Source organism: Phaseolus vulgaris, chromosome 3, assembly GCF_051622355.1.
Source record: "Phaseolus vulgaris cultivar YP4 chromosome 3, ASM5162235v1, whole genome shotgun sequence".
Taxonomy (NCBI): Eukaryota; Viridiplantae; Streptophyta; class Magnoliopsida; order Fabales; family Fabaceae; genus Phaseolus; species Phaseolus vulgaris.
In genome coordinates, this window is record NC_143500.1 from 51275508 (window position 1) to 51301377 (window position 25870).

The following is a 25870-nucleotide window of genomic DNA, read 5'->3' on the forward strand; positions in this document are numbered from 1 at the left end:
TACTTGAACAAATGTCCGTTGCATATTAACTTCAGTGGCGAAAATATGGCACTGACAGTAAAAAAACATACCAAATTTATAAATTGTGTTTATCTTTTACAATTACTTTTAAAATGGTATTAATGTAGCCTAATAACGCTAGTCATGAATTGTATAATAATCAGGATTTCGATGTTTAAACAAGGTCCTCTTTGCTCTTCGCAACCCCCTTTTCCAAAAGCACAGATTATCTGATTTGATTTCTTTGACAAAAACAGGAGAAACATATAACCGAAAAAACAGAGGTTCAAAAACAAATTAAGAGCTTTTCATAGTAATTTCAAAACAGCTACTTTTACACTCAGACATTACTTGAAAGGTAATTACGAAACGCAATCAACTTGCCTCTCATCGACATGATGCTTCATCCCTTAACATGCTTCTCCTTCCTCTTGATCTCCAAGAGTGAAGCAAGAACGGCGCATTTCTTCTGGATTTGTTTATATTCCTCTTCCAAGACTACAACCTAACATCAGCAACACTAACAATTAAAACACAACGATTAATTAGATCACAATAATCAAATTTTGTAATTTGACTACTATTACCGTCTTTTTCAGTTCTGTCTCCTTTAACCTATACTCCTCACACCTGCGGAAAAGGGTTTCAGTGGAATTCTATTCAACAATAAAACAAGTAAACAAGAAGCCCAGGCACATCAAGGTAATACATACAGATACACCCCAAAGTGATTGCCATGTTAATCTTGCATTGCCAAATTTTTTGAAATACTATACAACACTCCACATGCCATGTCATGTGATAGGTATTAATAATTAATTATTTGGAGAGTACATATATAAGAACCAAATTTCAGGTATAATTAAAATATCGTGATAAAGTAGAAAATAATGAATTAGTGGGAAATTTCAGGTATAAGATTGCAGGATAAAAATATATAAGAACCATGGAAGAACCAAACTACAAAAGCTAACTATTATTGTGAGATAGTACACGGCATTATACACCCAATACTAGAATCTCAGTCTTCCAATGTACGACTCCAAGTTCCATACGTGCATTTAGATCCTAATATCATACCACGTCCAGCGGGCTAGCTGTGCACTAGCCGTTAAAAACTGGAACATTGACGTCACCCCAGCGCAGCATGTTTGCAACTGAGACATGGTGGAATGCTCTAATAACAATTGATAACAACCTTGAGAGATCCACACACACCACAAGCTGGCTATTGTATTGGAGAGTCCAAGATTTTATGTACCCCCCACTAGAATCCCATACTTTCAATGTTCCCATACATTGCAAATGGATCCTAACATTATCTAATCCAACAAAGTATTTTATCAGAATCATGGTATTGCCAGAATAAGAAATTAGGAAATGTAAACCATTGCCAATGGGATCCTAACCCACAAACATGCAAAATTATAGAATAATACATGTAGGGTACATAAGATTATATCACAAAACGGAAAATATAGAGATATAACAGAGCCAAGCAACTAAAAATTACACATCCTTGTCACAGTAGGTGAAGTAACAAGTAAAAATGGTCTGGTTGATGTACGACAAAGGGATCAGGGAAGATGATTGATCAAGCAGTACATAGAAGGAACGAGTATAGCCATTAAAAAAGTATAACCAAGGATGAAAAAGAATTTTTTTTTGTCTTCACTCTTGAAGACAATTTTTAAAAAATATATTTACCTCTCAAATAGTTGTATGTTTTCTGCACAGATTTCATCAACAGATACAGACTGCGGAGTTCCAACCATTGTACCCTGTAAGAAAAAATACATGTTCATGACCCACAAAATCTTGCATACGTAAATAAAATAGAAAATTTTATTCAATGGGTACATATAAACAAATGGTAGTTTTTTTCAAGTCTTTCCTTAATTTTCAATCAATTATTTTATAAATTTATGTCTTGATTTGATACTGTAATAAGTCTTTTCGGAATAAGATTTGAGTAAAATCTTAATCATGATCGAATCATAGGTAATATGTTATTTATTGATTCCTGATTTTCTCCCGAATTGTGGTAGAATGGTTTCCTCAATGGAACTAACACTGTCCATAAATTATTGGCTGTATTACTAAAACATAATTACAGACATAAATGATTTTCTTCTCTATTCCGATATAGTTATCAAAAGCCTTGACTCTAAACCTTTCTTTCTCTAGTTGTGAAAATGGAAATTATCAGTATCAATTCATATTCTTCAACAAATGCAATGATAGCTGGTAACCCTAAACCACCAAAGGTTCTACCACACTGATCAAGACCCAAAAGACTGCTAATAGAGAAAAAATACATTCCAAACCAACTCTGAAGATACCAAATTGTCAACATCTACAAATGAGACAACTCCTTTCACTGCAGAACAATTGGAACAATAGTATAAAATCTTCTCAAAATGACAATAATCTCTCTTGCTCTTTCCACCCTAAAAGGGTATTCATTCAATTGCAGCCCGTAATTTTAAAAATCAATAACTTCAGATTATAGATTTCAGAGCCACTGACCATCTGATGGGCTATTCATTCAAAGGTATTTTCTTCTAATAGCCCGTGTGCAGTAAACAAAAGATTCAATGTAGCATAAAACTCCTTTTCTACATAGAAGGAATAGGATCAGTACCTCTCTCTTTAACATTAACCCCTCCATGATGTCCTTCATGCACCAAATTTGTCATGCAATCAGCTTTCAATTTGTAAAATCACCCTTGATTTAAATTGTCCAGAGCAATATTTGATTCTTCTTCTAAGATTCAGAATTGAACTAGGGAGGATTATTGACAACGCTAAAAAAATATTGGACTCGACATATTTACAGATGAAAGAGAATTGAGTGGACTAAATCAAAGTACTAGCCTCAATACTAGTCATGTTTCGACTTCCTAGGGATAATGAAATAATATTAACTGCCTAGACCATACAAATTTCAACTATATTGAACATTTGTTTCTTGGATTTTTCAATATAAAATGTCATCTTTAACTTGTCGGGGCAAGACATCTTCCCATTATTTATCCCAACATTACACAGAATCTAACCCCCGGTAGATATTCTCATTTCAACCTCTTCCGGTAAACAATCACATTTATCGAGGACCATACTAGGTTCACCTGAGTGTGCTAACAAGGACAAAATTGAAATGGAATAAATTTTTAAAACACTTAAGAATGATAAGCACTCAATTGCACAATATATATACACACACATATGTATGTATATGTGTGTGTGTGTGTATATATATATATATATATATATATATATATATATATATATATATATATATATATATATATATATATAAGCAACAGTGGGGACAAAATTCAACAAAAACTTCAATAAATTTTCATGGAAAATGGAAATGTACATCAAAAAGCACATGCTGATACACCCCCAAAATGAAGTGGCTGGAAGAAAAATAAACACCTTTTGGAAGTAGCTAGAGTAGAGCTCTCTTATTTTAAAATATGGTTCCTAAATACCTTAGGGGAGAAGCCATATTGGTAGTAACTTCAATAATAGATTGCCAAGTAAATCATTGAACTCCAAAACTCTTTCAAGGGTATTTCTAAATTATTTTCCGCAAAATAGATTTTCATCAACTTTACCCCTAAAAGTATTTGGGTGCACTATATTTGTTAAGCATGAAGAAAACTATAAAATAAACCCAAGCCTCAAGCTAAGAGGTGAGTTTATTTGTTACAAACCCATACAAAAGGGATACAAGTGCTTTTATTTGATTTCAAAGTTGCATGCCACCTTTTTTATTTCAAAACCTTCCAAGACACATCATAAAAAGTTGAATTTCGCATGGTCTCCACGACTTCTTTAACCAATAAATCACTTTCAAATCAGAAATTGATTGTATTTAAACTAACGAAAATAAACACAAGTGTTATCCAAGTCCTCACTGTGAAGACACAACAGTACCTGAAACACAACCTTTTGAATCCAATGATCAAAACTTGCATTACATAGAGTTCGAGGAACCAGAAGGTCACAATTTCTAGAACAAAACAACCTTCTCATTCAAATCATAAATTTATTCATGAATCTCATAAAGATGGTGATTTTGTGATCAATACGCTGAGAGACTAAAGCAGAAGAGTCATCAACAGGAGGAGGTATATCAGTGGTGTGTTTTCCTAGCACACAGAAGGGTAGAACAAGTAGAAGTAAAATTTGGCACACCAGGAGATCCCAAAATCTTTTAATGGACATGAGAATAATCATTAAAAAGGCAATGTAAGTCCAATAACATAAAAACTTTGACCGTTGCTCTAGTTCTTGAGAAGGAGTGGAGGCAGGAGACAATAACTCATTAGAATCATGAAGAAGAACATGATTTTACCCAGATATTCAGCCATTTTACCATCAAGACGTTTGGGAGCAACAACGGTGAGGAGATTTTGATACACGCCATAAAGACGTTGAGTGTCATTGGTGTATAATAATTTCGATTGTTCCTAAACTTTTGAACACATCTCATAAGCATGAAAAAATTGTTTTAAAGATGAGTGAATGGTAGATTTAATAACACATAATTGAGCATCAATTTTCAATCAATAGGAAACCTCATTTTCAGCAACATTGGGAACACACTAAGTAAGATGATCAACATAACCTTGACTCTTAAGCCATAATTTAATATCCAAGGATCAAATGTCATAATTAGTTCCATATAATTTGTCAATGGAAAGATGAACATTGACATAACTAGTATAGATAAACAGATCAATAATAGTGGCAGCGGAAGAAGCCATAGATGAGAAGGGCAGGTCCAGGCGTCAATCAATCGACAACAACGGTGGCGGCAGCTTTGGCAGTGGCAGGGAGGAAACGGTTGGTAAACACTGGTGAACAGTTGGTTTAGTAGGAAAAATTGAACCCTAATCCTATGTTCTAGAAACCATATTTAGAATATAGAAAGAAAATAAATATAGGATTAATATCCCTTGTGTAAAATACACACAAGGTTGTTTATTTATAGATAGAAACAATAACAGAATAACATAACAGATAAACAGAAAATATGGGCTAAGCCTGTTACATTCAACAAAGTACAACTCAAAAAGAAAACTTGGTTGTCCAAGGTTATACCCAATCTTATACATAAATTATTCAAAGATGTTTGCCCCTATAGCAAAGCTCAAAACTATTAATGTACTAATGTCTTTGGTTACCAATCTTGAAAGACACCAACTAGAAGTTATGAATGCATTTCTCAATACAAACTTAGAAGAGGAAGTTTAAAAGGAGAATAATGTTGGAGTTTGAAATTAATATCTTGGATTCTTATCCTATTTTTTTAACAAGGAATGGGACACAACAAATAATGTAAAGCTTCCACATGTTATATTGTAACTCTGCCCAAAGATGGAGAAGGAAGTGTCAAGTCAGTAGATGAAACCTTGCACAAGCAGATTGTTGGATCATTATGTTTTTTGTTTAGCAGCAAGCCTGACATAGCTTATGTAGTAGGGTTGATTAGTATATTTATGGATAATTCAAGGCTTTCCCATATGCTTACAGCTAATAGGATTCTAAGATATGTGAAAGGAACTTCTGGACTATTGGTTGCTGCACTCAAACCATTGCAGAAATATTTCTGATGAATTATGACATATTTGGCCGACTCAGATTTTGGGGTTATAAAAGTAACACAAGGTGTTCTATTTCCTGGTGTTCTAAGGAGTCATTGGTGGCACTGTCCTTGTGTGAGGTTGAATACATTTCAGCCTCAATGGGAGCTTGTCCTTGTCGCTTTAGAAACTTTATGTCAGAAATGAAGATTGAAGAGAAGGGCCTGTGAAAAAGCTAAAAGACAATAACTGTTATAAGCTTATCTCATGAAAGGAGCAACCATATTCAAACAAGATTTCACTTCCTCAGAGATCATGTCAGTAATGGAAGTTTGGGTTGAAATATTGCAATACTAATGCTTGAGTGGCTGATATTTTAACAAAGTTTCTTAAGCTTGACTGATTCAAGGTTATTAGAGACATCATAGGTGTGATTTAATGCTAATCTGAATTGAGCGGAAGTGTTGTAGATATTTCATTAGTTAGTGATTTTATGTTTGCTAGTTATTGAGTTGTTAACAAACTATTTCTAAATGTGCACTAAAGATACTAATGCTCTATATATGTGACAAAAGAAGTGAGGTGAGATATAAAAATTTCTATTTATTACCATATCTCTTATCTTGTTCTTTCTCTCTTTTCTTTTCTGTTCATGCGACTAATCTCACTCATTCTATGTCTCTGTTCTAATAAAAAAATGACAAGTATATATCGACCCAAATACAGTGGCAAGTATGATTTCAGTTGTATGCATCAGATAAATACAATCTTCTACAGATAATGCCAACAACTTACAATTTGCTTGCGACTTAAATCTTGCATGCCAGTCACATCAAGACCAACAATTGTTTGATTTAAACTCAGGGTGTTTGGATGCTGAGGAACCACACCAGTAACCTGTTGATCAGAGGGCAATTCATTCTGTGGATTAGTTGAAAGTTCAGCTGATTTTCGAATCTGGGCTTCTTTTACAAGATTTTGTGATTTGAATATTTGGGGCTGATATCCAATCAAGTGACAGTGGCCTTTCCTGTTTATTCCAGAAAAAAAAATCAATAAATCAGATATTGTCAACCCCATAATGTTAATATTTTGGAAAAGATGTATCACAAAGCTCTAATTAGCTTTTCATTTGAAATAAAAATTACTAGTAATTGCATAAAAATAACACAGCAGAGGATAATGGTTCTGCTATCTAGTTACTATGATTCTCATTCTAGTAAATTGTGTGCGTTTGTGCCTGAAACTTGTGGCCAATAGGTACAAAGAAGGACCTATAACGGCAAATATAATATACTTTCATGGCCAACTAAAACCATCACATTTTCAATGAATGGGGCCCTATTGTAAAGCAAAAGTAGCTAACCACAATTACAATGTGTACAGCTTCTGGCAACAGTTATTTACTTCCAAAGAAATTGCAACTTGAACAAATAGTAAAACCTCAAGGAACATTAATGTGTACAGCTTCTGGCAACAGTTATTTACTTCCAAAGAAATTGCAACTTGAATAAATATTAAAACCTCAAGGAACATTAACAGAAAATAAAAACTAAAGCATCAACTGCAAACATTTTGATCTCTTGGAAGAGCAAGAAACAAAGTGTTGTGGCGAGATCCAGTGCAGAAATAGAATATAGAGCTCTGGTCTCAGCTACTTGTGAGCTTATTTGGCTTAAACAATTAAAGAATTGCAATTTGAAGAGGTCACTAAAATGAAACTTATATGTGATAATCAGGATGCTATTCATATTAGCTCAAATCCATTTTTCATGAAAGGACCAAACATATGGAGATTGATTATCATTTTATTGGAGAAAAAAAATTGTATCAGGAGATATCAAGACTTAGTTTGTTAATTCAAATGATCAATTACCAGATATTTTTACTAAATCTTTACGAGAGCCTAAGATTGATTATATTTGTAACAAACTGGGTACATACAATTTATATGCACCAGCTTGAGGAGGAGTGCTAGATATTATTAGATATTTTAGATATTGTTAGATATTTCTATTTATGTAATGGGCTTAGCCCATATTTTCTGTATGTTTTTTTCTATATAAACATAACCCTATGTGTTCAATATACACAAGGGAATTTATCCTATTTTTTCTTTTCCTTTATTTTTAATAAAAAAAAATTACTGAGGGGTGTGCAAGTGAATTAAGAAATATACTACAAATTAAAAAAGCAGAACCCATATATAAAAGAAAACTGTTCATGATAAACTGTGTAATACAGAGACAAACCAGTAATCCATGGTCATTTGTTTCAGCTTGTTTTCCAACCGAATGAACAACACTGATCTCTCAAAATCCTGCTTGTCATGTGCTGGTTCTATAAAATTGGCTTCAAGAACTCCTAAGTATGTGCCAGTAAATTAAAAAACCTGGAAATTGTGGAGTAAGCATATGCAGAGATAACAGATGAGAAGAACAAAAAACATACCAACAACACAACTCCCTTTTGATGAACCATCGGAAACTACTTTCCAGAAGGGCTACATCCTCACAAAAAAGTTAACCATGTCAGGATTAGAATCAACACCAAATAATATATTCAAAGAAATTTCTATTGTAGTTGTACAGCAATGTAGAGTTCCCTATAAATCCACATGTTTCAATTGACATTCTAAATGTTCAGATGAAAGTCTTTTAGAGTGGAGTTGTAGAGGGGATCAAAGAGATGAACACACCAAGTTTGTGACATGATTTCATGTGTTACGTGATGACACAATATATAAAAGACCAACCTTATTTCCTTTTTTTATTAATACTCAATCATATTGCATAATCCTAACAAAATAAAGAAATATAGAACCCAATCATAGGAAATAAAAGAAAATATGGAAACTAATCCTAGCACAACATAAAATACTCTAAATTATTTTAAAATATAGGGGATATAACTACATTTATCTCCATTGAGGTTGGTGCTAAATACCTTTATAACCTTCTTAATGAAAAGTTAAACCTACCTCCCTTGCACATTCATTGCTTTGCTAAGTGAACGTGTGTGATCAGCACATAAACATAGGAAATATATACGTAGTTATTTCAAAACAACAAATGTCAATGTATAAAATAAGAGGTTGGTAAGAAATTTCAGAACAAAAAAAGGTGGAAGTGTAATTAGCACAACTCAAGGGAAGGTACTGAAACAAGTAGATGTTGGGCAGAAAATGGTGGAGCAGCCAAGTTTTGAAGGAGAGGACTCACTGGGGAGAAGTTACAGTTGGTGTTTATCAGTTCATTTATCTGGGGAAATGTTCACTGGGGCTCTGTTGCAACATTATGACAGGAAAAAGAATAGAGAATGTGTATGAAGGGCTTTCTTTGCTACAAATAGGGCACAGTGGAGGAGTTTGTTCAGGAGTTTGAGGTATTAATTGCTAGGACAGTCAATGTCATTGAAGAGCAATTTTTGGGTTTTGTTAGAATAGTTTATCTTGATTATATAACTTAACTTGTTTAGTAATCTGTCATAAAAAGTTGTTTTGGTTATTAGCATTAATTACCTAGAAATAGCCTTTTCCTTGTACACAATTTCTATTTCTGATGTAATTTTCTTCTGTAAATAACATGGATCAGCTATGAGATAAACAATCTCTTAAGCCCTTTTTAGCATCTTTTCAGTCTTATGTAGTTTCTTTCTATGGGGCTTGAAATCAAATACTAAAAGCAGGGCCACAACAAATTACCCCGAAGATGTAACTTGGGGGATTAGATTAGCAAGGAGTGTGGAAGAGGAGCTACAGAAGCAATATAGTGGGAAGAGCACAAGGATTCAGAATCAGGAGCACCAAATAGAGTTCACTCTGGTGGAGGGTCAGTCTTCAAAACTTAAATCCCTCTAAATAGTCAATGATGGGGGAAACTTAGTAATAAAATAAATAATGGGGTGTAAACCAGCACTAATAGATCTGTGACAGCAACAGAAACTGGGCGACAAATGTGGAACAACACAGTAGCAGGAATAGGGTTAAAGCTTATGCCATATCAGGAGTGTCCCCAAAGAAGAGAGGAAGTCTGATTCTTTCAGTGTGGGTTACCATTTAGATCTATTCAACACTTTTCATATATTCAACCACTAAATAATCAAAGTTTATTCAGGAAAAAAAAGCTAAACCAGAAAATCAGATTCCATTGCACATGGAAAAGTCAATATTGAATGAGAGAATATAAATAAAATGAAGATACTTGAAAAGACAGCTGAAATAAACATTAAGTCAGATAAGGCATTTCAATCATTCATAACAAACCTTGATTAGGCGATTTTTGTGGTACACATTAAATCCAGTAACCTTAATAGAAGCAGCCTCCTTTATAAATCCAATGGTTGTCTTTGTCTCTGCTATGGCCTAAGACATTCTAAACTCATTAGTTTGAAAATCTAAAAGAAAAAAAAATATTCTACAGAAATGTTCATGAGTGATAAAGATAACTGAAATGGTACTCGTTGGAAATACACTGATTTATAAATATCTCTTTTGATACTGAAATGGAAGAAAATCAGTAGAAGAAAGAAAAAGATACACTCAAGAAATGAATAAAACAGAAGAAGAAAAAAAAGGACAATGCAGATCTTCAAGGTCTATCTACCATATCATCAAATTATTACAGCCTTCTCTCTATCAACTTATCAAATTCATTATGTTCCACTCATGTTTTATGAAACTATGAATATTCTTCAAAATTGTTGTCTTACCCACCTTACCAATGTGAGAGATTGTGTTGTTTCTATTAGAATAATTTATCTTGGTTATATATTGTTCAGATAGGTTAAATAATCGGTCCTAAAAAAGTTGATTTGCTTATTACCATTAATTACCTCTTGGTATTCCTGATGTAATCTTCTTCTTTTAACTCCAGGTAATCAATCTCTTAAGCTCTTTTTCATATTTTCAGTCTTATGTTGGTCTCAGAGTGTTTGTTTTGCGGTTGTCCACCATCGTCCACCAACATCCTCCAATGCAACCGTCTCTCCATAGTCTTCTTTTCTATTACAACGAACACCTAGTCTAGTTTGTCTCATCGAGATACAGTGAATACACTGCGCATTATCATCATCAGCCTTCCGCCATCTTTTTCTCCGATGACCACCAGATCTTAGAGCCTTTCGCCATGCAACATCAAAACTACCTGGTCACGTCCCCTTATTCTCAAACACGTTTCGTCATGTGCATCATCTCCATTCACTTTGGCTCGAGGCGTGAAAGTCACATGCCACCTTCTCGTCACCGGATCAAATCTATGTCTTATCCACCAAGCTCGTCATACCTCCTTGTCCTAGTTTTGATCATTGTTTCTCTAGTTTCAACTTTGATTGAGAGGCTCCTTTATCCTTCTCTTTTTCATACTCTTCATCCACCACTATTTGCCACCTTTTAGAGCCAACACTCATTGTGGAATGCAGATTGTTGTTGTTTCTCACTATTGGTACTCATTGTATTTTGAGAGAGATTCAAGTCACCAGTAGAGCGAAGTTATTTATTTGATTCTGAGTGTTGGAGGTGTATATTGGTTTGTTATCAATGTGTTGGCTTGTTGATTTGAGTGTTAAGTTGGACTCTATATGTTGTTGTATTTCTTATTATTGTTGGATTCTTCTTTCAATATGCCTTCACTTACTCAACCCTCAATGCTCCTTTTGTAGGAGAATTAGTCACACACAAAATAAATGTTTCTCCTTACATGGTTTTCCTAACAAGATAGCAAACATCTTTCAATCTAAAAAGGTTGAATCACAATTTTCTAATGAAGAATATCTTAGGTTGAAGTCCGACAACCAAGCTCAACCTTCACCCATTCTAGTATGCCAACAACTAGCATTTTTCAAACCTTTGAATGTCAAAGTCCATGGATAATTGAAATAGGTATTTCCGGTCACATTTCTAGTAATACTTCCTTATTTTCTTTCATTTCTCATCCTAAAAATCTTCATGCTTTTACTTTAGCCAATGGATCCAAGGTTACATCTCAAGAAGTTGGTCAAATCTCCCTTTCTCCGTCTTTGAACCTAAAGCATGTTCTTTTTGTCCCTAATTGTCCTTTTAACCTAATTTCTTTAAGTCAATTGACTAAATCTTTAAATTGTTCTATAATCTTTTATCCAAATTCTTTTGTCATACAAGAGCGCATTGCATGTTGACTAATTGGTGAAGGACATGAATCTAGAGGACACTACTATTTGGGCACTAAACCATCAAATCTTGTTTAACATCTCCATCTCTTACGCTTTTCATGATCACTTAGGTCATCTACATTTATCAAAATTAAAAAGGATGATTCCCGAAGATAACAAACTCCAAGTCTTATAATGTGAGCCATGTCAACTAGGAAAACATATTCGGTCTTTTCCTAAAAGAACTAAAATAAGATGCAACTCTGTCTTTTCTATAATTCATTCTGACATTTAGGGTCCAAGTTGAGGCTTATCCTTTGGGTTTCATTATTTTGTCACTCTTATTGATGAACATTCTTGTCGTACTTAGGTTTACTTAAGGAAAGATCGGTCTGAACTTTTGCATATCGTTGTCTCTTTACTGAATGAAATTAAAAACCAATTTTGCAAAGTGATCAAGATCTTAAGGAGTGATAATGCTAGAGAGTACTTTTCTTCTGGTTTTTCTACTCCTTAAAATTCACATGGCATTTCACACCAATTCATTTGTCCTCGTACACCTCAGCAAAATGGTATAATAGAGAGAAAGAACACTTAGTTGAAACCATTTGTACCTTGTTGCTTGGTGCCAATAAACATGTCCATCACTAGAGTGATGTCATTCTTATTGCATGTTATCTTATTAATAGAATGCCCTCTTCTTTGGACAATAAAGTTTCATATTCCATTGTGTTTCTAGATGAACCTTTGTTTCACATTTCTCCACAAGTCTTTGGTTGTGTGTTTTGTACATAATCTGTCTCCAGGTTTGGACAAACTCTCAGCTCAAACTATCAAATGTGTCCTTTTAGGATATTCTCATCTTCAAAAAGGGTATTGATGTTATTCCTCTAAAACAAGTATTACATGTCTACAAGTGTCACCTTTTTCAAAGAAACTTTTCCACCACACAAGATGTTATGTCCAAGATATCTTGCCCATGTCTTTAGTTGAGCCCTTTGAGCATCCTCTTCTTAACCTTATTTCAACTTCACCCAATAGTCCAAACTCCTCTCATCAACCTAGTTCACCTGCATCATTACCTACTCCTCTTCTCACTTACCAAAGTGACTAGTCCAATAACACATGGTGAGTCCTTTTCATCAAGTCCTTCACCATCATCTCATACCAAATCTCCTGATAATAAAAATTCCAATTGGCCTATTGTGACTCGAAAAGGTACTCGCTCTACACGCAATCCTCATCCTATTTACACTATTATAAGCTATCATTGTGTGTCCCCTTCCTACTCTTCTTTTATCTCTTCTTATCTTCCATTACCATTCCTAAAAATGTGAAAAAGGCAATTGATCATCTAAGATGGTGACAAACCATGATTGTTGAAATGTAGGCTCTTGAAAATAATGGAAAATGGGACTTAGTTCCTCTTCCACCTAGACCAAAGGTTGTTGGTTGTCATTGTGTTTATGCCATTAAAGTAGGGCCAAATGGTGAATTTGATCGCCTCCAAGCTAGATTGTTGACCAAAGGATATTACTCAGATCTATAGCCTTGATTATGGTAATATATTTTCTCCATAGCCAAAATGACTATTGTGTGTCTCTTCTTTCTCATGACAACTATATGTAACTGACCTCTTCATCAATTAGACATAAAAATGTTTTCCTTCATAGTGATACTTTTACCTACTGGATTTGTTGTTCAAGGGGAGTCAGACTTGGTTTGTAAATTTAAAATGGTGTCTATATGGTCTCAAGCAATATTCTCATACTTGGTTTGGAAAATTCAGTCACATATTATTCAAACTTTTGGAAAACGCAATGAGACAGATCATTTAGTTTTCTATTGTCATACTTCTCATGGAAAATGTGTTTACTTATGTATGTCAATGGCATAGTCACTACAGGGAATGATGTGACTAGAATCTCACCAATAAAAGAACATTTATGCAGCCACTTTCAGACCAAAGACCTTAGATGTCTCAAATACTTTTTAGGTATTAAAGTGGCTCAATCTAAGGAAAGTATTATAGTTTCTCAAAGGAAATATGTTTTAGATATTTTGGAAGAAATAGGCATGACTAACTGTAGACCAGCCGATAGCCCTATGGATCAATATAAAAAATTAATGGCAAATCAAAGTGAACCTCTCTCCTACCCAAAGTGATATATAAGACTTGATGGGAAGCTTATTTATCTCACCATTACTAGATCGAATCTATCTTTTGCAGCGGGTGTTGTTAGTCAGTTTATGAAAAATCCTTGTATTGGTCATTGGAATATTATCATTTGCATCTCAAGATACCTCACAATCTATCATTTGCACAGTAATGCCGATTGGGCAGCCTCTCCTATGGATAATCGCTCCACTACAGGTTATTGAGTTTTCATTGGAGGCAACATTAATTCTTTGAAAAGCAAGAAACAAAATTGTGGTTGTCTCGAATCTAGTGTTAAAGTTGAATATAGGGCAATGGTGTCTCTACTTGCAAACTTGTGGGTGAAACAATATTTCAAGAATTAAAATTTGGTGAGATCCAACAAATGAAGATGTATTGTGATAATCGAGCAACTCTCGACATTGCCAATAACCCTATATTGCATGAGAGGACCAAACACATAGAGCTTGACTATCATTTTATTTGAGAAAAGATGTTGTCCAAAGAAGTTTGTCTTGAGTTTGTTGGATCCAATTATCAACTATCAGATGTGTTAACAAAATCCATAAGAGGACCTCAGATTCAATTTATATGTTTTAAGCTTGGCACATACAATTTGAGGGGGAGCAGTTAGAATGATTTATTTTGGTTAATATAACTTAAACTTGTTTAGATAGGTTAAGTAGTTTATCCTAAAAAAGATGCTTTGCTTATTAGCATTAATTACCTAGATATAGGGTTTTTTTTCTTGTACCTTCAGGTATTGATGTATTTTTCTTCTTGTACCTTTTAGTATTCCTGATGTAATTTTTTCCTCTATAAAACAAGGATCAACTAAGAGATAATCAATCTCTTGAGCTCTTTTTTCATATTTTCAGTCTTAAGTGTTTCTTTTGTTGGTCCTTCCCTCACACACTATAGTATTAAGAGGTTTATAATGCAAAAATTATAAAAATTACTATTAAAAAAAATATTGCAAGTTTTACAAACAAACAATAACAATTCCTCTGGCAATTCAATAAAAGTTTTTTATTTAACTTTTGGAGCATAACAACCACACAAAGAAGTTTCATGCCAATAAGACTTCTAGTTCATGTATATCTTTACTATGAGGAATATGTGGCAAGTTTCGTGGAGGTGCCACAAAATTGCTTTAAACAACTTTGAATTGACATTCCATATCATGTATCCTACCTCATTTGATGCAATGGCTAGTTGAGGCCTATATGGAATTACTTTTGAATGTATCAAGTCATCTACTATGTTGAATTGATCCACAAGTTTACCCCTTAGCATGATTTTGAAGTTAGAAAATTTTCTAAGGTACAACATCGAAACATATGCCTGAAACATTTAAAGTGTCAATTAGAATACACAACAAAAATAGGAAAACAACACCAATAAACACAATTGATATCTCAAGTGTTACCCGTAAAGAATAACGAATGCGGTAAGAAATATGTGACTGAAGCTGAACAGTTTTTTTGTTCAGTTTTTTCTCAGCCCCATGGTTAGCCTCATCTCTCAGCATAATATCCTGTGCAAAAAGACCAGATGTTCATAACTGCTATCAAAATGATTAATGATGTCAAGTAATTGAAAAGTTATAGAAACAGCATCTAGAAAGATGCACACTGATGTGCTTACGCATCACACATATACACCATAATAGATATGCCAGTAACACAAATTATATCAACAGCAAGACTTGTGATCAGACACGAAAAATTGGCCAAATATGATAGTTGGTAATTGGTACCACCAATTTGTAAGCATTGACATAGGTAGTTAAGATGTAGCAGAAAAAATTCACAATAACCAAATGAACAAAAAAGATCATTATTCCATAAAATAAATCAAGTTAGTGTGGCTTGCTGAAATTTTGACTAATAGAGTTTATTTCCATTATAAGTAACCTGTATAAATCTTAGACTTCAGCTGTAATATAGCCCATCTAAAAGAGTGACAATCATCATAAGTACCCAAACAAGAAATAAACTTCAGCTGTTCCACATTTCAACAGCCTTAATTGCTGCCTTGGCACCTTCTTTGTGCCCAACAACTTATTTCACCTCTGCCCAAGAGCCACAATTGTCGATAACCATCACCAAAATTTTCTCCTGTAAGATTGCCTCTTCCATAGGCAGACGATGTCATTCTACCAAGACCCGAAGTTTCAGGTCCATGTGATCTGACATGCACCCATCCCTAACTACTTGTTTCAGGTGCATTTACACAACACACTTCAATCCAGATGTCAGATTGTGTTGCAGCCACCACAGAATATTGTTGTGTGCTTTATGACTCTCTACGGCGTTTTTCTACGAACATAAAAAAAGTTATCTTCACTGTTTTAGTAAGCCATGTCAAACTTGTTCTCCAATCGTGACTGGGAAGGGCTATGTAGCTTATCAAAACATTTACTCTTAACTGAAAATGAGATTTAAGTCCAACTCAACTGTTACGAAAGAGTGGACTTTAAGCCTAACTCAACCCCATAAAACCGGCTCAATGAGGTGAGGTTTGCACCCACTTATATACAATGAAAGGCTCTAATCTCTAGTCGATGTGGGATCTCCAACACACACCCCTCACACCGAGACTACCAACTCGTGCGTGGGACTATATATTTTGGGTGGTCCGATAGCGGCCCGATAGCGGGTGGCACGATAGGCCCAACAGAAATACTCGTTAGGATAGGCTCGAAATGGCTCTGATACCATATTACAAAGTGGACTTTAAGCCTAACTCAACCCTATAAAACCGGCTCATAGGGTTGAGGTTTGCACTCACTTATATGCAATGAAAGGCTCTAATCTCTAGTCGATGTAGGATCTCCAACATCAACCTTATAAAATCGACTTGCAAGATGAGGTTTGCCTCAGCTTACATACTACAATTTGACCATATCTTTAGTCAATGTGGAATCGTCAATAATTTTCTAATTTATTTTGTCACAATGGAACCCTATTAATATATGCCTTCATTACCTACTTTTGTTTTGAACATACTTTTCCAACTCAAACCTTGCAATTTCAACAAATACTAACCAAGATATATCTGAATATATCCTCCACCAATAAAGAATAATTCAAAATGCATTTCCAAAACAAACCTAAAAATGAATAACGTTTGTATAGTAGTGAAGAAATACAACATACCTCAACATCGTCATCAAAACTCAATTCATATATCCCTTCATCATTCAACCACAAATTGTAAATTAAAACTTTGGTTCCATGTGATCCTATATCATCAAACTGAAAAGTATAAACAAACTGGTCAATGAAAGGAGTCCACAATGCATCGACTTTTTAAAATGAAAGAAGAGTTATCAATGGCTCTCTATAATACATTCAATTTATTATTACAAACATCAATTGGAAGTGGTTTACATGCTAGTGTTTTGGACAGTTGCTACAATATATGTCAGCAAATAGAAAAAGTTGAGAAAATATGCACACCTGGTAATGGTAAATTGAGAAAAAATCTACTTTTAGCCCTTAACTTCAACTTGAACAAACCTCATGGGCATGCTCAAGACTAAATTCCCCCAACAAACAGAGCCATTTAGTGCCAAAATTTTAGAATGTATAACAAAGTTGAATATGGTTTTGTTAGAAACTAACGTATAGCAGCAATGTGCAATTTAAAATTGAATTTGTTGCATAAACTTGGAACATAATTAACAAGATTTTTATGGCATAAAAATGTATTTGAGATAAGATTAGATATTTCAGCTTCTATTTGGTAAAAAGAATACAATCTTTTAAAGGAAATACTAGGCATCATGCCCTATTTCTCAACCAACTTACCCAACTAACTCATTAAACAAGTCTTTCAACTAACAAACCTATCAAAAGCTCTGTCATTCATGTTTTCTTTTTCTTAGCTGTTTTGTCTTTGACTGTTCATTGCAGAAGATTTCAAACACTCCATTGTAATTTCTTCATCTAATGAAGCTTTCTCATCAAAAAGAAAAAATTGCACAGCAATCAAGGGTGCTCAGAGATACACAATTAATTAGTGCATAATTTAGACAATGAATCTGGAAAAATTACCAAAAGACATTCTCTAGGATAAGATGTTTTCTACAGGCAAATAACCATTTGAAACATTACCAAAAATCAACATAACTATATGCAAAAACATTTATTTCTGATCATTTCAAAACAATAATTTTTTTGTCAACATACAATCAATTGAAATGAACCTGAAGCATGAGCTCCTCCTTTGATGTGAATGGAGACCAATCAAGAATTGTTTTCAAGTTCGCTGACCATTCATCCTGTGAGCTATAAATAATTGGCTCAGCCCAATGGCCAGATATGTCAAAATCTATCTGCAAGGAAAAGAAAACTAAATAAAAATGAGAAAGCAGAAAACATTTTCTATTACGTATTTAAACATTAGAAGAAGGAAATATCACCATTGGAACAACTACGTCATCTTGCCCAGTTCTCCGCAAAAAAGTATAGGATAGTAGACCCACACTTTGTGTTGCCCGGCTGAAAAATTAGAAGTTTTAGAAATTAGAAGAACAAAATTAGAGAAAATGGAAAAGGAGAATTTTGAAATTTTGTTTCTAAAGCACCACTTTTCTTTCTTTAACCAAACAAAAGAAAATACATTATTGTCCATGTTTAGCTCACTTTTACACTACTTTTCCTCTCTTCCAAGCATTGTGTTATAGTTAGTTCACTAAAGGATTCTTCAACTGCACTGTTATAATCATAGAAATAAAAAATTGACCTTATAAAATCAGAAATGTTAGAATAAGGAATTGATCGTATATAATCAAGAATATTATAAGGCTCTTGAAAAAGGCTTCACTTGCAAAGATAACGGAAATAAACAAATTGTTGGGTATTTTGATGCTGAATGGGCAGGTTCACCAAGCAGCAGACACTCCATTTCAAAGTATTATGTTCTTGTCGAAGGTAATTTAATCATAGAAAAGTAAGAAACAAAATGTTGTGGCAAGGTCAAGAACAGAAGTAGAACACATGATAATGACATTAGTCACTTGTGAGCTCATATAGTTAAAACAAATCCTCAATGAGCTTAAATTTGAAGAAAGTTCCCAAATGCACCTTGTATGTGACAACCTAGCAGGCATTACACATTGCCTCTAATCTTGTCTTTCATGAAAGGACCAAACATATTGAGGTGGATTGCAATTTCAAAAGAGAAAAATTGGAGCTTGGAGACATCACCACTAGATTTGTCAACTCTGATGAACAATTGGAAGACATATTCACCATATCTCTAAGAGGACCCAAGATTGATTATATTAGCAACAAGCTACGCGCATATTACCTATATATGCTCCTGCTTGAGGGGGAGTGTTATAATTATAGAAGTTGATCTATATAATCAGGAAGATTAGGATAAGGAGTTTATCCTATATAATCAGGAATATCAGGACTATACATATATATATATATATATATATATATTAATTATTAGGAATATTTTTAATTATCATGTAACATGTCTTTATTATTAGAGCATATCAAATATCCTCTATTTATTGTATTGGGTTCTTTTTCTCACTATAAAAAGATATGGTTTCAGCTCAATGTTTCTCTCTTTCTTATACTTTAACATGTACAAATAGAAGAAAGTAAAGATGGAAGGCGTATTCAAAGAGTTAGAAATGTGTAGAATGGAGAAACCCTCGGTGTAGAATCCTTTCTCCTATTCTCAATTGTTTGCTTCCTTGTATCTCATCAATTTAAATTTCCCATTTCTCTTTCATAGGTTCATGAGAAATCTATTAGAGAAGAATCTGACAGAGTTGACAGGTGGTCACATGACACAAGGGAGGCGAGCATGAGTAGCATTGGTATGGAGGGAATATGGATAGGACAAAGCTGAAATAGAAAAGGGTATTGAATCTATGCAGGGCATTTTTGGCTGCTTACATCAGAGGCAGGGTAGCCATCTATGCTTGCTACCATCTTCCTGTTATTTGTAACTCAAATCAGAGGAGTGCTCTATTTTTTCATATGTAGCAATGTTTGTAACATGTTTGCTACCATATTAATTATTAGGAATATTTTTAATCATCATGTAACATGTCTTTATTATTAGAGCATATCAAATATCCTCTATTTATTGTATTGGGTTCTTTTTCTCACTATAAAAAGATATGGTTTCAGCTCAATGTTTCTCTCTTTCTTATACTTTAACATGTACAAATAGAAGAAAGTAAAGATGGAAGGCGTATTCAAAGAGTTAGAAATGTGTAGAATGGAGAAACCCTCGGTGTAGAATCCTTTCTCCTATTCTCAATTGTTTGCTTCCTTGTACCTCATCAATTTAAATTTCCCATTTCTCTTTCATAGGTTCATGAGAAATCTATTAGAGAAGAATCTGACAGAGTTGACAGGTGGTCACATGACACAAGGGAGGCGAGCATGAGTGGCATTGGTATGGAGGGAATATGGATAGGACAAAGCTGATTAGACCCAATGATCATACTAGGTAAATCTTTCACCAATCACCAAGAAACTTTTCTTTCAGTTTAAAAGGCATCCTCTGTATTACATTAGGACGCCAAAACAGTGTACATTAGCAGCTTAAACAAGTCTGCCAAGTGAATCAGGAACTTATTCAACAAAAAAAACAAGAAATCATGATAGACACCACAACTAAACCACACCTACACCACAATATCAAAATATGCCCATTAAACCCCTATTTTACTATAACTAGTAATCTAAAATAGATGCAGATCATATCAAACATGGCCTGCAGCACAAAGGAATAAAATTAATAGGTAATTACTAATTAATAATGCAAGCCTTCAACCACTTATGTTAACACTACTAGTTCAGCATGCTACCGTTGCACCTGCACATACTTCCCCATACAGTTCAACTGAATAGTTAACAGCCAAGGGGCAAAGAAACATTCAACAAGGAAAAACAGAAAATTTAAGAAAGTTAAAATAGAATAACACAAACCAATTAAAAAATGTACCCTGAATGCCTTGCCCTACTGAAAACAATAGCATCAGCGCCCAGTCTCATGGTACTAGTCTTGAATCCGTTGCCATCTAGCATAAAACAAGATGTTACTTAGAAAGAAACAAGTAAAGTGCATCAAAATTAACAACATTCACCCCAAAAAAAATGGCTTAATTATACTTTTTTGACTCCTATAATTCCAAAATTTTCTTAGTCAATTAAGTCTCTCAATTTTAAAATCTGTGAGAATGAATAATTTCTGCGTTCAAGTTGCTCCAGTAAGTTTGTCAGTGTGACAGCTGTCACTTTGTACATGGTAGTGTTAGTAGTTAGGCTAATCAGTCAGTTGCTAGGGAGCACCAACACCTCGTAGAACAGCATCTCCCACACTTTTCGAACACAACACTTGCCAAATGAGCTTTTGCCATGTGTTGGGTACTCCTGAACTGTGTCACAATTAATGAATATTTTTAGAAATATGTTAGGAAAGTATTCTTCTCTGTGGGAGGAGTCTTAGACTATGTTTCTTTTCCTTGCTTGTAGAGCCACTGAGCTCACTGAGTTTTTGAATTACTAATATTATAGCCTCTAATATTCCTTTTTCTATCGGTTTATGATAGATTTAAGATGTGAAGTTATTTATAAGGGTTTAGAAGTATGAAATTTAAAGAAATTTGTTAAAAATGAATGAACTTTGTAGGATGTATGACTAAGGTTCGGAGAGGGAAATTTTAGTTTTTTATTTATTTATTTTGGGTGCAATTTTATGTTTCAGTTTAAGCCATCTAATTGGTTCAATTTATAAAGATTTCGAGTAGAAAATAAGAATCTCGGGGATTTAGATGAAAGAAAATTTCCAAAGGGATCAAATTTGCTTAATTATAAAAATATAGGGACTTAATTGGCTTAAAAATTGTGGAAAAAACCACACAGTCCAAACTAAAGGAACTAAAATTGCAATTAAGCCATGAAAAATAGAAGAAACGCTTCATAGATTAAAGAACATAACAGACACACAACTTAATAGCACATGTATATCTTCTTTAACTGATAGTCATGATAAAATCAGCTTTCTATTTAAGAGAGAAAGAGACATAAATGCGTTTTAGAGTCCCTCTTTAAATACTTCCATCATTGTTCTTACCCTAAAATATACAAAATAGTACATGTATCTACAAAAAAACAAATTGAACACCTTTTGAAAGGGATATAAATGTATATGCAAATATTAACATTCGTAGAGTTCTTTATGTCAGAAGCAGAAAAGATTAAAGAAATGAATAAATAAATTCAGATACACTGTCCAATTGTTGTCTTTGACTTCTTTGATGAATAACCCAAGCTCATGCATTTTCGAATTGAGTTAGGATCCATTCCACCACCATCATCTGCATAGGAAACATGTGCTCCATTAAGCCTTTGTGGCCAATAACAAACATCAAAACAAAAAATTACTACTGACAGTAAAGAATAAGCATGTTTGGAATTAGATAGCATACCTAGGAAACATAATGCTGGTGAATTATCCTTCTTGACATCAAACTTATCAATCTTTACAAAAGTTGCCCCATTTTGAATCTTAAAGTACAGAGCAAAATTCAGTATTCAGTAATACTCATATTCTATTACAACAATTCCAAAATAGCTTATCAATAGTTCCTCATAGACAGGACTTTGTTCGAGGAAAGTTTTGCAAGCATGCAAGTGATTTTCCAGTTCTACAGCCAAACAAATATGACTAATATTAAGGTATTGTTGATTCAAATTCAAAATATTCATGATCCTTTTAAACCTAATTCGTTTGTTCCATTCAAAATAAATATCTTTGTTTCAGAAATAGTGATCCAAGACAGTGACTCGGGGCACTAGAGGCATGTCTAAGAGAATAGGATAGTAGGACCACAAAGGAGAAGGTAGAAACCCACTCATAGGATTACCTCAAATATCCAACTCCAAGTATTTCTTCTTCCAAGGAGGCTATTCAACTAACCTTGGGCATCAATGAATTTCCCAAGGAGGAATTATCACCAAGCATGACTACTAATCAAAGGGGTTTAAAACCCATGCAAATGGAGAACACAAATTTTTATCCCCATCAACCAGGTGAGCCAACCCTTGTCGGTAGACCAACTTTGAAATGCCATAATATAAAGTCAATCAAAAGATCACTTAAACCATAGTAGCTCACCACAAACCTAAAAGTCCTCAACAATATTTTGTTCACACTGACTAACTAGGATTATCTTACAGCCTAGAAAAGAGTAAAATACTTTTTACTGGAATCATACCTCATCAACAGCATTATCCACTAGCTCAGCAATTGCTGCCAATTAAGAAAGGCATATATATTATGAATAGACAAATGATGCATCATATATGAAAAATATTTAAAACAATAATTCTTCATTCAACATTTAAAAGAAACATTTAGATATTCCAAACACCCTTCTTACTGTCCAAAAATTATCTTAGAAACATATCAGTTTTATTACTAAATAAAACCATCCTAAATTGTAGAAACAAAAACAGACAGCGACTTGAGACTTCAATTCAATAAGATAAAAGTCTTTCAACATATTGGATACATACAAAGAGAGTCTGCAAATGTTTTCTATTTGACGAGTTAACACTTCATAAAGCCTGAGAGCATAAGTTACATCAGGCTCTAGCTTTGCCAAACAACCAAATTCATGAGTGGTAGCAGCTTGCAGTAGTTGCATGAAAAATCTAATCTAACCAGTACCACTATATTCCAACCTTATTGAACCTATAATTTGCTTCACGTATCCAAAACCAACACCCTCAGATACTTCACAGATACAAATTTGTATCCACACAAAAAATCTGTCCAATAGAAACATAGAGGCATTGGCCCTTGATGAACCAAAAAGGGAAATTGCCATCTTCATAGATGATTTCAAGAAAAAATTAGATTGATATGATTCCTATGTGTAGTGTAGACAATCACAATCACAATAGGATATTATTAATGAGATTAATTGATAAATTTTTATTTCTAGTATGTTAACTTAGATTTGCAAAATTGCAATTATGTGTTATGTTTTATTAATTTTATAGCTATCTAGATTGATATGATTCCTATGTGTAGTGTAGACAATCACAATCACAATAGGATATTATTAATGAGATTGATTGATAAATTTTTATTTCTAGTATGTTAACTTAGATTTGCAAAATTGCAATTATGTGTTATGTTTTATTAATTTTATAGCTATCTAGATAAGTTTCTTAGACATACTGTATCCTATATCTTCAGAATAATCATACTGTTGCATCAGATATGTATCATATTTGTGCATCATTGATTCCTTCCAACTAAACAAAACTACAAAAGCAACAATATGTATCTTGGGAAACAGACAATTACATTCCAAACCATAAAAAAAATTGTATGTCAGGAAGAAAATTACCAAGTCTCTCAATAGAAGTAAATTTTACACACAAACCAGGCCAAAAAGGTAACATTTTTGGAGTGTAATTACGAAAACTAGCACTATAAATTGGACATATTTTGCATATCAAAATTCATGCATGGAACAACTTGAATAAAGTAATTTCCTTTAATGCATTTACTTGGAATACGTACGAGAGTAAAACTAATAAGAGAGAAAATAAATATTAAAATTATTAAAACTAAAATCAAACCAAATCTAGGCAAACAATTTGAATCAAAAGGATTTCAAAAGTAAATCAATTCTTATCTTAACTTTTCAAACAATGAATTTATTCTATAAATCAAACCAACTCCCAAAATATTTTCAAATACAACAGAGGCAAAGAAACCACACCTCCAAAAGCCCATTTATGGGAAGTTGCATTAGAATGCAGAAACTTGGGGTGCACCCGAGCATGTTCTAAGTGACCTGCAATTGGAGACATAACAGTTAAGGGTATGCCTGAATGGAAGGGTTTAGAGGAGAAAGAGAAATAAGGGTTAACTTTTGAACCTGAACCAATAACTTAATAATAAAGCCGTCATACATCACAATATTAAGAAGGAACCAGATGACCCTTAATCTATAGCCACTTTTTTTCTTTTTAAGTTGTTTTTCATTGTTTTAATTCAGTTATGGACACTCAAAAGATATCCGGAGATCAGTCTCTTCCACTGCTCCGTCTATTTGACTCTTCACAACTTATACAGGTAAACGCTTTTCAAAAATGAAAGAAATAAAATAAAACCATGGTTTTAAAAAAATGATCAAGGACCGCAATTTGGCCCGCAACTTCAAGGTTCATGGAGTATCCGCGACTGCAACTGTGGCACATCCGCTGCATTTGTCTGCAATTTTCCACAATATCAATAATTGCGACAAAATCACGATCACGATCACAGTTTAAAACCTTGTATGACAGGTTAGCATGTAACTTTCCGACCATCGATCATTCAATTTTAGAATATTATATATATATATAGACACACACATACATACATATATATAACTCTATCAACCATTTCCCTCCACACACCTTCGTCAAAATATAACCTAAGAGAACTGTGTGAATAATGAAATTAAATTTCGGAGGAATGAAAAAATACTAAAACGGCATAGGGCTAAATGTGCAAAACCTTGAAAGGGCGCGGGCTTCGAAGAGGGACCAACAACGAAATCCCCGGCTTTCCAGAAACTTCTGAACCGGCCGTCGGGAACCGAAAGAGCGGAACTCGACACAGGTGTTTCTTGCTGCACAAGCTCGACTTGAGACGATGGAATCTTCTGTGACAACTCGTCTTTTATGGTGGAAACTACGGTGTCGCCGTCTTCGCTCTCGCTATCAATGTCGACGACGAGGACGTCGTTTTTCTCAGTTTTGGGAAACAGGGACATGGAAGCGGAATCGAGTACACTAGGAAATTAACTGCTGTGCGCGGGTTTTCGATGGCGAAAATACGGAGAATGAGCGTGCGTGTTATGTTTCAGGAGAAGTACGTTTAAGAAATAAAGATAAATAGTACATTTCGTCGCATATTATTTTATACGAAAGTTTAA

General features: G+C 33.9%; 1 protein-coding gene across 4 annotated transcripts; it reads right to left on the reverse strand.

The window, feature by feature from the left end:
* Positions 1-25844, reverse strand: CRT1 (compromized recognition of TCV 1). 4 transcript variants are annotated; one of them, XR_016519308.1, is made up of 18 exons: positions 25450-25844; positions 24668-24742; positions 23147-23181; positions 22358-22436; positions 22157-22246; positions 20872-20947; positions 18314-18392; positions 18098-18226; positions 17046-17144; positions 15314-15421; positions 15079-15228; positions 9865-9963; positions 8052-8103; positions 7853-7992; positions 6396-6630; positions 1708-1781; positions 588-630; positions 1-505 (listed from the first exon to the last, which is right to left on the reverse strand). XR_016519308.1 is itself a non-coding variant. In XM_068609534.2 (18 exons), exons 1-18 carry the CDS (start codon positions 25706-25708, stop codon positions 404-406), a joined length of 1896 nt encoding a protein of 631 aa, XP_068465635.1. In that variant the 5' UTR covers positions 25709-25844; the 3' UTR covers positions 1-403. The 4 variants fall into 4 exon arrangements, 2 of the variants coding, with proteins under 2 accessions (XP_068465635.1, XP_090155891.1); XM_068609534.2 differs by having other exon boundaries at positions 7853-7964; XM_090299765.1 differs by having other exon boundaries at positions 7853-7964; positions 18081-18226; positions 25450-25841.
* Between the last annotated feature and the right edge of the window lie 26 nt (positions 25845-25870).

What these genes read in the sequence shown, in the direction of transcription:
- CRT1 (XM_068609534.2), bottom strand. Translation starts at nt 25,708, where the DNA reads ATGTCCCTGTTTCCCAAAACTGAGAAAAACGACGTCCTCGTCGTCGAC. An exon ending in CCATAAATGGGCTTTTGGAG is followed by an intron (nt 23,182 to 24,667) that starts GTGTGGTTTCTT and finishes CTTAATTGGCAG; the next exon opens with CAATTGCTGAGCTAGTGGAT. An exon ending in CAAATGACCATGGATTACTG is followed by an intron (nt 6,631 to 7,852) that starts GTTTGTCTCTGT and finishes TGGAATAAACAG; the next exon opens with GAAAGGCCACTGTCACTTGA.